The 13,640-nt window shown below is 35.6% G+C and overlaps 1 protein-coding gene across 3 annotated transcripts in view; it reads left to right on the forward strand.

Annotated features, from left to right (window-relative positions):
• CSMD3 (CUB and Sushi multiple domains 3) overlaps positions 1 to 13,640 on the forward strand; it is a gene marked incomplete at its 5' end in the record, with an annotated part of 631,488 nt that overhangs the window by 517,059 nt on the left and 100,789 nt on the right. For all 3 annotated transcript variants that reach the window (XM_082045128.1, XM_082045129.1, XM_082045130.1), the window contains 4 exons: positions 2,334 to 2,430; positions 3,356 to 3,460; positions 10,268 to 10,386; positions 12,531 to 12,600. In XM_082045128.1, the coding sequence (XP_081901254.1) occupies positions 2,334 to 2,430; positions 3,356 to 3,460; positions 10,268 to 10,386; positions 12,531 to 12,600 (391 nt within the window). The remainder of the gene's footprint in view (positions 1 to 2,333; positions 2,431 to 3,355; positions 3,461 to 10,267; positions 10,387 to 12,530; positions 12,601 to 13,640) is intronic.

Below are 13,640 nucleotides of genomic sequence, written 5' to 3' on the forward strand. Positions count from 1 at the left end.
GTCAGGGCAGAAAGGACCCTCAAGTAGATAATTCAAAACATCTAATATAGACTCTGGTTCTGAATCCCTGCCTAAAGGTATGTCTGTCTGTTTATTGACTACATGGGGAGGTCAGAGCAACTAGCATCAGTTGCACTAAAATAGATATTTTAAATTACGTGGTTTATGATGAATATAAAAACTGTAGTCAGCAGCAATCTGGCCCTGAAAACACATTAAAAAAAATAGATAATTTGAAATTTGTTCTGAAGTTTTCCTAGGTGTCTGCACTTCCAATCCTGTATATCTTCACAAATACTCCTGACAGAGACTGCACCCATAAGTTTCACCTAAATCTCTTCTGAACCAAAAGTAAGCAGTTAGGTCTTGCAGTCTTCTAACAGACCAGAACCAGTGGGCCTCCTCTAACTATCTAAAACATGCTAACAGTCATGGCATCTCCGTTGCTTCACTTTAAAAAAAAAAGAAAAAAGATTAAAAAAAAATCCTTTGGCTGTAGTACGTGCCCACTTCCTACAAAAAAAACCTAGTGTTTAAGGTCTCCATCCAAGAAATTGTAGCGAAACTAAATATTCCTTTTACCTAGAAGAAAGTCCAAGTAATATATTTCACCTAGAAAAATAACTTCTTCCCTAGTTGTACTGGAACCAGTGTGTATTTCTTCTGCTGAAGGTATTCTATTTTGGAAAAAATCAAAGGAAGAATAGTGGAGACAGAAGAACAGTAAAAGAAGCATGATTCTATAACTTAGTGACTAAGGTACCCCTTTTTGAGGGTGTTAGGGATTTTATCCATGCTTCTGTCACTCTTTATATGCTTTTCATTAAACAGATGTGTCACTAAAAAAAATGTCAGACCCTACCCCCTGTAAAACAGGAACAGGAACCTGGCATTTCTTTACTCCATGTGGAGTACTTTCACTATATGAGAACAGATATATCCTCCCTCTTGCAGTCTACCTGCTTACAACTTTGCATCTCCTTATGAGTGGAAGAATGTTGTCACCTCTGGGGTCAGTACTGGGGCCTGTATTATTTGATATATTCATCAATGATTTGGATGAGGGAATAGAGTGTACTATCAGCAAGTTTGCTGATGACACCAAGATGGGAGGAGTGGCTGACATGCCAGAAGGCTGTGCTGCCATCCAGCGAGACCTGGACAGGCTGGAGAGTTGGGCGGGGAAAAATTTAATGAAATATAACAAGGGCAAGTGTAGAGTCTTGCTGGCAGGGGTGACACTGGAGAGCTGGGCAGGGAATAACCTGATGAAATTTAACAAGGACAAGTGTAGAGTCCTGCATCTGGGCAGGAACAACCCCAGGTTCCAGTATAGGTTGGGAGATTACATATTAGAGAGCAGTGTAGGGGAAAGGGACCTGGGGGTCCTGGTGGACAACAGGATGACCATGAGCCAGCACTGTGCCCTTGTGGCCAGGAAGGCCAATGGCATCCTGGGGTGTATTAGAAGGGGGGTGGTTAGTAGATCGAGAGAGGTCCTCCTTCCCCTCTACTCTGCCCTGGTGAGACCACATCTGGAATATTGTGTCCAGTTCTGGGCCCCTCAGTTCAAGAAGGACAGGGAACTGCTGGAGAGGGTCCAGCGTAGGGCAACCAAGATGATTAAGGGAGTGGAGCACCTCCCTTATGAAGAAAGGCTGAGGGAGCTGGGTCTCTTTAGTTTGGAGAAGAGGAGACTAAGGGGGGACCTTATTAATGTTTATAAATATATAAAGGGTGAGTGCCATGAGGATGGAGCCAGACTCTTCTCAGTGGCAAACAATGATAAGACAAGGGGTAATGGGATCAAGCTGGAACACAAGAGGTTCCACTTAAATTTGAGAAGAAACTTCTTCTCAGTGAGGGTGACAGAGCACTGGAACAGGCTGCCCAGGGAGGTTGTGGAGTCTCCTTCTCTGGAGACGTTCAAAACCCGCCTGGACATGTTCCTGTGCGACCTCACCTAGGTGTTCCTGCTCCAGCAGGGGGATTGGACTAGATGATCTTTTGAGGTCCCTTCCAATCCCAAACATACTGTGATACTGTGATACTGTGATATTCTATACCCAGTCGATTTCACTGGTTGTGTAACTCTTGTCAGAGGTAATGTGTGGTTGTCACTAAAGGTCACAGGATTTAGAACTCTCTTTGGCAATTAAATATTGCAATGTGATTTTGTTCACTTAAGATGATTTTCCATTTGCTTTGACAATGAGAGCAAGTCACAACTTTTAATGATTGAAAGCAACAGAGGCTACAATTTACAGTCATCTTTGTGCTTGAATACATAGGGGAAGAAGTTTATATCCTTTACCTCACATTTTTGTTCCTAGGTGCAAGTGGTGAGTTTTGCCACAGAACACAACTGGGATTCCTTAGACTTTTATGACGGTGCTGACAACAATGCTCCAAGGCTTGGAAGTTACTCAGGTGACTGAGAAGATTTTACAATAAATGTTTCACATATCCAACCCTTTATTGTAAACACACAGCTCTTTCTAGTTCTTTCATGTGTGTGTGTGTGTGCATACGTGTGTGTTTCTCCTGTAATTAACAATAGGTAGTATTCTCTCAGTTTCAATCAGCCATCTCTTAGCACACTTTCACAAAGCTGAATACTTGAAAATGTTAGAAATGAAATAACTTTCAGAGGGTCCCAAAGTAGACATCTATTAATCTTATTGTTTGTCCACTCTTATAGCAGGGTCAGAAAAGCAGACCTCTAAAAGACATGCTTCTTGAAATTGTGCATGACTAAAGGATGCATTTTTTATCCCTATTTTAGATGAACAAGACAGTTCTGTTTGCCTTGCTTTTTCTTGTTTTCTTTTATTCTACTTCATTCTTGTGTACAGAATGTGATCACAGACAATAAGATTGTTGTCTTGTATTTTGCTGAAACACAAATGAATAATCAATCACATTTCTAAGAATAGCCCTAAAAAATATGTTCAGAGCTGCTAGATATATTTGACTGTTATATTTAAAATTATTTCAGTCACAGGATTTGCTCGTGCTTTTATTTTGTGGATAAACTTGTATAATATAAACTTGTAAAATATAAATTTATATTAGACCTTGCTTCTCTGAGTGCCTACAGCTCACATCTCTGATATTGTGGCTCAATGAAAATGTAATAAGAATTTTATAGGGGCAGATATAATATTTGACAGCATTCATGATGACAAACTATGGTGTAATTGGTTATGTGACCTCCCTATATCCCCCTTCCATCGTCTCTCCTCCCTTTCCTCCTTTTTATTTTTCTCTTTCTTTCTTTTTATATACACATGCACATTTAGGTATTTAGTTCAGTTTCTGTGCATTTCAAAAATATTTTAATTTCTCTTTTCAGGAACAACCATACCTCCACTTCTCAACAGCACATCAAATAATCTGTACCTAAATTTTCAGTCTGATATCAGTGTTTCAGCTGCTGGATTTCATCTTGAGTACACAGGTAAAACAGAAATGTTCAATTAATTAAGAGCTCTTGCTGGTGCTAGACATCAGGTCTACCTAAACCATATGAAAGGGGTATTCAGTCCTATTGCACATAATGAGATACATACCACCATGTCAAAGGCATTGGTAAAATCCTCACTCAATTCTAAGTGAAAAAAAAACCAAGCCTAAATTGTGTACTGTAAGGACTGGGAAGTTTAATTTGTCTTGCTTTCACATTTAGTTTGGTTTTGCCCTCTGAAAACCTTTTCTGAGCATACAGCAGCCAGGAGTAAATGCAGACATGCTCATGGGACAATCCAAATACCAAGACTGGTATTTATATTGTTGCTGCAAGCAAAATCAGCTTCTTGATTTAGGGGATTTCAACTGAACCTCTTTGTCAATTAAAAATAATTACTGATTCTGATGTTGAAGAAAAACATTAACACAAAAAAACACTTAGGAAAAACTCATCTGCAGGTGAGTGACACCTCCACACACACACACTTTTTTGTTCTTGCCAACACTACACTCTGTCCCTTTGGTGAGGCAAGGGCAGTGCAGCAGATTGGATCAGTGTCCTGTGGTTCCGATGGTCCCGTTAGGGTCCCACCTCTCAGTGCTGGTTTAGGTGGACACTTGGGCTCCAACTCTTGCTCAGCCATCTGCTTTGGTTGCAGCCTCTGCTCAGTCATGTCCTTCTCTCTGTCCTCCTTCTGCGAGGTCTCTTTTCTCCTCTTGTTCTGGTCTTGTTCCTTCCCTTGGTGCTTACTGCTGTTTCTTAAATATGTTTTCACAGATGCACATAATATATATACTATATAGTATGTATTTTATATGTATGTGTCGGACAAAAAAATTAGTCACCCTCAACAAAAATGAGAAAATGACTAAACTGAAAACAGTAGCTAAGCTTCTTAACAAACTGACGAATGCTCAGAGGTTGGTGAGAACACAGCAGAATTATTTCAAATGGTTTTATTATTGCTGAGTACCTCACCAGCAGAAAAGGCTATAATTATAAACATACTTTCTGTCTGAATGAGATCGCATTAGTTGACTGACAGGAATTCTGGCAATCACTAACAATTGCTGTGCAGTTCCCTCTGCTCATATTGGTTCTGGTGTCTGATTTGCATAGTTGTGTCACAGTTATTTCTTGTCAGTTTTACAGTATGCAAATCCCATGCGCTGGTTGTCTGATTAGCCAGTCAGAGAACATGGCCTTGCAAAATTGCTGCCTGATCACTTGTCTATAACTAAGCATTAATTATAGGTTGGAATTATCCTGCCATTTCCTTGAAATGCAGATACTCTCTCAGCTGCTTAAAATTTCAGAGCGGAAAACATTGCAGGGAGGTATGAAAACAAAGTAAAATGAGACCGAATCCAGTGAAAGTGAAAATTCATCTGTGTATTCCTACGTGTCCAAATAACTGAAATGTGTAGGGTATTGCTGGTATACAACTTTCACCTCTGTAATAAAGAATTCACAGTATATAATTTAAAGTATTGGTCCATGCCAAGAACAAAAGCTGTATATGAGTGTATGGATTTATACAAGGGAGTATGTGTGAATCTGTACATATGCAATATATTTTCTGTCTGAGTGTATAAACCTGTAGTATATGCCAAAAATTTGTTATTCAGGAAAAAGTAGTGATATCCCTCTGTAGATACCCAATTACTTAGTAGCTCAGTGAAACACTCTACTTTACAAGATTAATATTAATTAACTTTTCACGTGCTGGTAATAGAAATATGTAATTAAAACATCATATAAACTTCAGGATGGAGGCAAGAAATTGCAAAACACTGTCTAAACCTTTAATCTTCATTGAAAACAAATATAAGCTTTAAGGGCAAAAATTTTGTTGCAAGTAAAGAATTGTGACTGGAGAGCAAGCACATCACAAGAGCCAGAGGCCACAAATGCATTTGCAAAGAGCAAGTTTTATTTCAGTTACTTCTACTGGGGGATCTCCGAAGTAGCACCTAAGCTCCCATGCAGAGATAACACAAGCGGGGATGCAGGCATTGCAGCAGTTCAGCCCTGATAAGATCACTGAGCCTGCTGAGCTCACCTGTATTTCAAGGCTTCAGGCAGGCACAGCCTCCCACTCCTTCTCACAACAAAGCAGAAATCTCAGACATAGTGATAAGGCCCTAGAGTTTCTCACAGGTCTATGTTATCTAACACAGAGCTTCTACTCATCAAACATACAAGGTCAGTAAAACAATTAGTGTGATGTATCTGCTTTTTCTACAGAGAGCTGCAAGTCACTTGAGCATATTTACATGTAACCAACTTCCTCGCCAATCTTCCACTATATTCCCATACAACTATGATAACTGTTGAATTAAGATTTTCTGTAATACATTATATATGCTCTAAAATATACATAAATCATTGTGCATGTATGAGAGTTCTTGAAATAAAATCTATGGTATTCAAGGTACAGAACAGGACTAAGTGACCATAATAGCTCCATAAAATCTGTAGAATACACAATCTATGAATTGAAATTTAAAATAGAGGTACATTGTAACTAAATTCCTACACTGCAACTTGCAAAATAATGAAATTATTTTGTAGCATAAATGTGGAAAAATGTAAAGCACTAGGCCTCCCTGTTTGTTTACCACCCTCTGGCTCACACCACAGAACTAAAGCATGGTTTCAGAGCATGCATTCTCGATTCCTGTTGTGCAAAACTAAATAGGAGTGTGTACTTCAATGTTTCTGATAATGCCTTCATCCACTCAAGTACAATAAGCCTATGGCACCATACTAACTAAAGCTAATGATAATAAAACCCTGCAGTTTATCGCTTAGTATGGATCTTGAGTCCTAAGCAACAGCTGTTTCAGTCTGTAGATCCCTGACTATTATTCTCTGCTACTCACTGAGAAACACAGAGTCTCTATTACCTGTGGATTGGAGGAAGGTTTTATGATTTTTTTTTTCATCTATATCTTAATTTTTTTATCAAGAAGAGACTATGGAAAATTCTGTGTTGGGCTGAATCAAGAGATTAAGCTAAGGGACAGTAGTTTCTCATCATCGCTAGGAAGGAAAACAACAGAAACTGTATCTTGTTTATCTTCTGGACTTTTGTCTCTTGCAGTTTTCTGCAATGGAGAGACAGTAATTTTTGTCAGAATTCTAGGACTCACAACACTGCTACATTTCTACTGAAATTTCTCCAGAGATGCATTGTTTAGAAGAGAGCTCACTCTACTCAGCTGTCCTGGTCATCTCTGACTCTCAGACAAACTTGCAGCTCTAAAAGTTGTGATTATGTTTCTAGATATAGTAAACAGAAAGCAATGGCAACATCTCAATGTTTGTGTTTCATACGTTTACTGCATTGCACTGACTATACTGACAGAGGTCATTATGAGGAGTCAGCTATATTTAAGTCTTAGTATCAGTGAAAATCACATCAGAGTTAAGTATTTATATAAATAAATTTTCACGTGAGTTAGTCCTAAACATTTTTTGTTCAATATGTAATGTATCTTCCAAGTCTGTTTCACGTATTCTAGGAGACACAAGTCTGAGGAGATGGGCACCCCTCTTACCAAAATGACTGCTTTCTCATGTCAACAACATGTTTCTGAAAGAAGGTTTCATTCTGTTTCATTTCCAATATCTTTTCGTCCTTTATCAATAGACTTTTCACGATGGTCAGTCTGACTTATATTTTGAAGTCCTACAAAAATCCAAATGCACTTTTTTAGATAAAAATAAAACAAAACAAAAGGAACTTCATTTGTTGAAGAAATATTTTTAAGACCAAGTCAATGATACTTTGACACAAGGAATTAAGTATTCATATTCCAAAACTGAATAGTGGTCTTATTAATAATTTATTTTCTAGTATATTTCTTTTTTTTTTTTCTGCTATATTTTTACTTCTTTTTTGAAGCCTTAAATTCTTATTATATTCATAACATGCATTTTATGCATTCTAATAGATACCTTAAATGTTAACATACTACACAACAACCAAAGTATGTCAACAAAGAGCAGCACAGAATGGTTTGCTAATGTTTATATGTTAATGTAATTGTTAATGTTCAATTGTTATATGTTTTATATGTTTATATGTTAATGTAATTGTTAATGTTTATATGGGGTTTTTTGCCACTATAAATCTTAATTTAGTCCTGATTTTCTCTAATTAAAGTTTTCCTTATTAGGTAACTGATTATGCTGTATAAGTAGTAGTAATATTCTTGGAGATTAGATGAGTTTTTCAGATTGCCTCATACAAAATTTCTATAATATACAATACCTATCTAAAATTAGTAAAAAATGTGGCATTCTGGTTTTCATTCTAAAATAAAATACCTAGAAATCTATTTATTTGAGTTGTCTATTGTATAATTCTAACATCATGAATACTATAACATTTCAATAAAATTACAGTAATAAAAAAAAAAAAGGCTATTATATTAAGACTTATGTAGTCCCAGTGTGCGTTATCCAAAATTTCATTGTTAGGTTTTTGTATTTAGAACCATAGGAGCTGATGGAGAAGGGCGAAACAGCATCTACTATCATCTTTTTATTTATATACACAATTCTTCCTATGTAAAAGTTAGAAGATACTGAAAGTGTTTTCAATGAATACCTATGTAAAAATCTCTTTACTTTCTATCCATTGCTCATGAAAGTTTTAAAATCTAACACATCACACTGAGATAGTAGTATAATATGGCTCAAAGTACAAGTTATGAACCATCACTGACTCTGTCGATAATGAAGAGTATGGCAGTACTCCTACCTTTATGCAGTCCTAAAATTACATTCAGCCCTTTGAAGGCAACTGCGAGCTGAAAATTAGTATGACACTCCTGCAGTATGGTATATGAACACACTTATGATTTCACCTGAATAAATATAATGACATTCTAGAGATGCAAGTTCTAAACTAGCCATTCAGCTGGGAAGGCAGCAACCTTGTTACATTTGTTGAAAGACATTGTAGATATTCAAGCAGTGTTTTTTTTTCCAAGCGTTATTTTATTAATTGAAGTGAGAGCACAATAGGCTGAATAACTGTGATCTGGTTTGAGCTGTTAAGATACATATTCTGAGAAAGGCATTTAAACGAACTTATTTCACTTTGTGTGGCCTGAGTATTCACATAGTTAGGTTTTGCATTTCAGCTGAAGGTTCAGTAATTGGAAGCTGATTACTACTAACTCTTAACTGTTCAAAATAGATTATAAGCCGTCATTATGAGCCAAGTATTGCTGTTCTTTTCACATTTGTACTTTGTACATGAGCTGAATCATGATCTAGATCTCTGAAATATAAAAAGTGGATCTAAGCCCATAAGCCATTTTCAAAATAGATTCTTTGATGTTCTTTTGGTTTGTAGTTAGAAAAAAGAAAATAAGGATTTTAAAGGTAAAACCCATATGTTATGTAGACATAGGTTGCAAAATACTTGTTTGCATCACTTTCTACATGTCAAATATGGGATCATTATGGGATGAGTAAGTATGTGAATGATATATACAAAAGTATTACTGCCATAGACAGGGAACATTACATCTTCTTCTGTAAACCTGCAGAGGAGAGCCTTGAAATAAATACAAACTTTTTTCAAAGTAGCAACATTCCTTTCTATACAAAGTGATGCAAGCCAGTATTGTATTTCATTGAAAATATCTTGTTGCTAAATTGTGTAATCTTCTTAATACCAAAATATAAAATTAAAAAAAAAAAACAAACAAACAACAGCAACAATAATAATGTGTATGTTTTATAAATTCCTTGGAAAGCTTTCAGCTTTCATATAGTATAAAAACACAGCATTTTAAGAGTCTTCAGGGAGTCATTTTTACTTAACGATCTTCTTACATGAAGTGATCAGTTGCAGTAACAAGTTTTATATGGCAGAGGTTGATGATTTATTGAATTGGTGCCATTATTGAATTCCACAACATTTTCTGATTACTCTGTGTACTGATGTTTAGGTGCTTAAATGTCCTTGCTTCACAACTACTTGGGGTATAACTCTTACAGTACACAAAGAGAGTAACCGAGCTGCTTATACCTAATGTTACACATATACTTATATTTGTAAATCTTCCTGGGTAGACACAACAAAGAATTTATTTACTTTTCTTTTTGATAACCATGAAAAAAGCATACAGTCTCTTTGCAAATTAGCTTCTGTTGTAATCAGAAATTTGATATATTAGTGTTATAACTATAGATAATTAATTAATTAAAAATAGCAGATTAGGTGAAATTTGATGTGAATATTTACTGGGTGTGTATGTGTGCGTACATGAATGGAAAAGTAAAGTCAGACGTGTGAAAAACTGGATGCAGTTGAGTAGTTATAGTTTGCATTGGTTTTCGTATGTTTTACACTTGATGTGGTGTTGGTTAGCATCCCCAGGAACAGGTGCTGGGAAAAGAAAGGGGGTATGTTCCCAGCTTTAATTATGCAGACTATAATTAGGAACGAGGCTGGAGGTGGAAATGAATGAGTCTGAGCCAGGAAGTTTATAGGAGACTTTGAGTTGAGACTGCAGATGGTTGGGAAGTGTTTGTTGCCACCCTGCTTATTTCTTTCCTTTTCTTTTACTCAGTAAAGGAGGTTTTTCTCCCTATATAACAGTTGTTCCAAAATAATATACCACTTGCTTGTCCACAAACAAACTGCTGGTATCCAAGAGCTTCCTAAACGTATCAGTACACCGGGCCTATATGCAGTGTACACAGAAGTTCTATGTGGATCTAAAGACAGATTTTATGTTCCTTAGTATGTCTAAACTTCTCAATTTTTCACAGCTATAGGTTTGGACTCTTGTCCTGAACCACAGACCCCAAGCAGTGGGATCAAAATTGGAGATAGATACATGGTTGGAGACGTGGTGTCTTTCCAGTGTGATCAGGGTTATTCTCTTCAGGTGAGACAAGTTTCCAATTCCAAATGATCCCTTTTAGTTCTTTAACATGGTTATGTTTGAGTCTGTCAATGTGAAATGAACACTAAATTCTTCAGGAGTTGTGAAGCTTGCAGGACTGGTAGTCTTTTCTGCCAAATATTAAATTAGCAACTATCTAAATATTCCATCAGAAGTGTGTGGCTCTGTGCTTCCTCTGCATTAGTGATTACAGATGTTATTTATTATTGATGGCTTCTTTAGTATGCATAGCTGAGGTCTGAAGTGTTGGCATATTAAGTTAAATTACTTGATGAGCAATTATCAATAGTTCTCTATGTACAGGAGGAAAAAGAAATTAAATGAAGAACAGGAATAAGAACAAACAGAGGGAAAATAAAAATTTTTCTCAGTACATCAGATCGTGTCAGTTACTTTTGTTCAGTATTTTTTTTGATTTTTTTAATCCAAAAAGGTTTTCAAATATGGGAGGTTTTGTTGCCAAGAAGATTTGCTATGCTCCTGCATTAGCAAAAAGATATAACCAAGGGCAATGAAGTGATTGTACATTGTGTCTAATTTTCCTCTTTGGGTTACTGAGCACATATAACCAGTAGAAATCTATCTGCCTTTGGGAAAGGTCTTGATAATATTTTCAAAAAATTTGTACAGTTACACTGTAGAATCAAATCCAAAACTGAGTATTGTTTCCACTTGAGGCACTGACCAAAACGACTAAGGTTTCAAATGGTAGGTAACTATTTGAAACTATGTTTTTTTTCTCATGAGTGACTGCAGAGTCTGTAGTCTCCACCTTAGCTCTTTGAGAGAGTAAAAAGAGAAAAAGCAATCACATTACCTATGCATAGTAAAAAGAAAGGGAGAAAATGCCTGCAGCCTTCTAACTTTTAAAGAATAACTGAAATGTTCTGTGATTGCAACTCCGACAATAACTACTGAAGTTTACTTCTTATGTTACCTGATTTTAGCCAGTCATTCTTAGGAGCAACCTGTCAATGATTTTTTTCTTCTTTATTTTAATTTCATACTTAAATACAAATATGTGAGAAGACAAGCCACAGTAAATGGCTGAAATAAAGAAAATGCAAAGAACATTGTAGCATAGAGTGTTCAAACACAGATGTAAAACCTCTTCCCTTCATATTGTTCTTCTGACTATACAGTATGATTTTGTCACTTTATTTTTTTCTTCTAGCAATGAGCAAATATGTTTACTTTCACTTTGGAGAAAGTGTGTTTGTTTTTCTTCTGAGAGAGAAAAATAATGGATTGCAGATTGATGAATCAATTATTCACAGTTACCCTGTGTGTTTTAGAGATGCTTGCTTCCCTCAAATACTACAGGCTCTGAATTGATAAAGAGGTTTAACATGAAACACTAAGTTTTCTCTTTATATGAAGGTTGGACAAACACGTTAAAAACTACTAATTTCTTTCTAGTAGGTTACCTTAAGGTGTATACTATATGGTTTTGCAATATATCCCAGGTACAGTTTTCTCTTAAGATTTTTCATTTTTGTGTGCCGCCTCTGGAAGATAATTACAGTTACATGAGACTTATGAACAAAACAGAGGGTCACTCTGGTGAGTCTTGGAACTTCTCTGTAACAGGTTGCCTTGAAATCACGACACCTCATATATTGTAAAGGGAAACGTGTCATAAAGAGATACCTTAAATATCTCAGCTTTTGGCAACTTAAGCAAACTCTTTCAGGGGAGAGGGTAAGGAATACATTTAGAATAAGTATGAATTTGAAATGTAAAGTCAGTACTCTATAGTGTATATAGTTAATACATTTTTATCATATTACACAAAGGACGCAGATAAATACTATTGAAACATTACTCCAATTAAACCTTTAGTTTCTAGACCCTTAGTTTATAGCAAAGCTGATACAGAGTTCAGCTAGATACTGTTATAAGGACATAGACACAATTCTCTAGTGGACTAACAGTCTCATATTTAAGATTACAGTCTTCTCTGTTGTACTGAAGGCATGATGCAGTTCACAGTGTACAATATCAACATTATACCTTATTGTGTTTTACAAATTTTGATGGTGTTTTAAATCATAAATTATTTTTTGAGATGTTAATGATGTGCCATAAATTTTTTATTATATGAATTAACAAATGTGTCATTTCAGGGACATTCACATATCACCTGTATGCCTGGACCAGTAAGAAGATGGAATTATCCAATTCCAATATGTTTAGGTATGTTCAATTTATACAAACTTTCTTAAATATGCCAAAACGAGAAAGCCACAGAACTCAAAAATAAGAGACGTGTCAAGGAAAGAATAGGAAGAACTTAATTAAAAGTGAAAATGATCAAATTAAAATGAAGGTTTTTGAACTATACTGCACATTCATTTTGGCAAAGCTTTTCTGAAATGCCCAGTCAGAAGAAGAAAGAACAAATTACGTTCCAGTCAGAACCTATCATCAATTCATTATCAGCGATAAGACCTCCAAAGATCCTTGCAAACATAGTTAATATATTTATTAATCATTTTCACAGCAGAGTGATGGCTATTATAGAAAATGCTAAAATAGAAATAGCTTTACTTTTTCATCTATAATAAGTTCAACATAAGGCATGTCTACCCAATTTCAAAAGACACATTACTTTTCAAATTAATCTATATACATTACCATATTAATATTGTTAGAAGCAGCACTGGAAGCCTGCCAAAACCAAAATGAAACATCTGAAGTGCATTTAAATATATTATCTTTATATGATGAATATATGTGAGGGATATGAAACTCTATTTGTTTTCTCTTTCACTGAATAGAAATGCTTTTTGTTTGGGTTTCCCAACAGTGAAAGTTACCTGTTTTTATAATCTTGAATATATGAAAAATAGGATGCTGCAGATCTCATTAAAGATTATGTACTTTGCTTTTCTTCAAGACAGATTACACATCCTCTTGAGATGCCTCACATAATCCTGTTCTTAATCCTATGAGGTATTAAAAAGATCCTATGAGGTACTAAGCTCCCTCATCTTAGAATTTATAAATATTCAACAAGATTCAGATATCTGCAAAATTTTTAAAGGACTCAGTCTTCAGTTTTCAACATGATGAATTAACATATGTCTAGGAAGTCTGAAGACAGAGATGCTGTGCTGAAATGTTAGAGATTTTTCTTTTCCATTATTTTTTTCTTTCTTTTTTTTTCAAGTAATGTTTTTAACTGTATTTCAAAGCATGTAGCAACCGTTAATGGGACAAAACTGTTAAATAAA

Source organism: Streptopelia decaocto (assembly GCF_964273445.1).
Source record: "Streptopelia decaocto genome assembly, chromosome: 2".
Classification (NCBI taxonomy): domain Eukaryota; kingdom Metazoa; phylum Chordata; class Aves; order Columbiformes; family Columbidae; genus Streptopelia; species Streptopelia decaocto.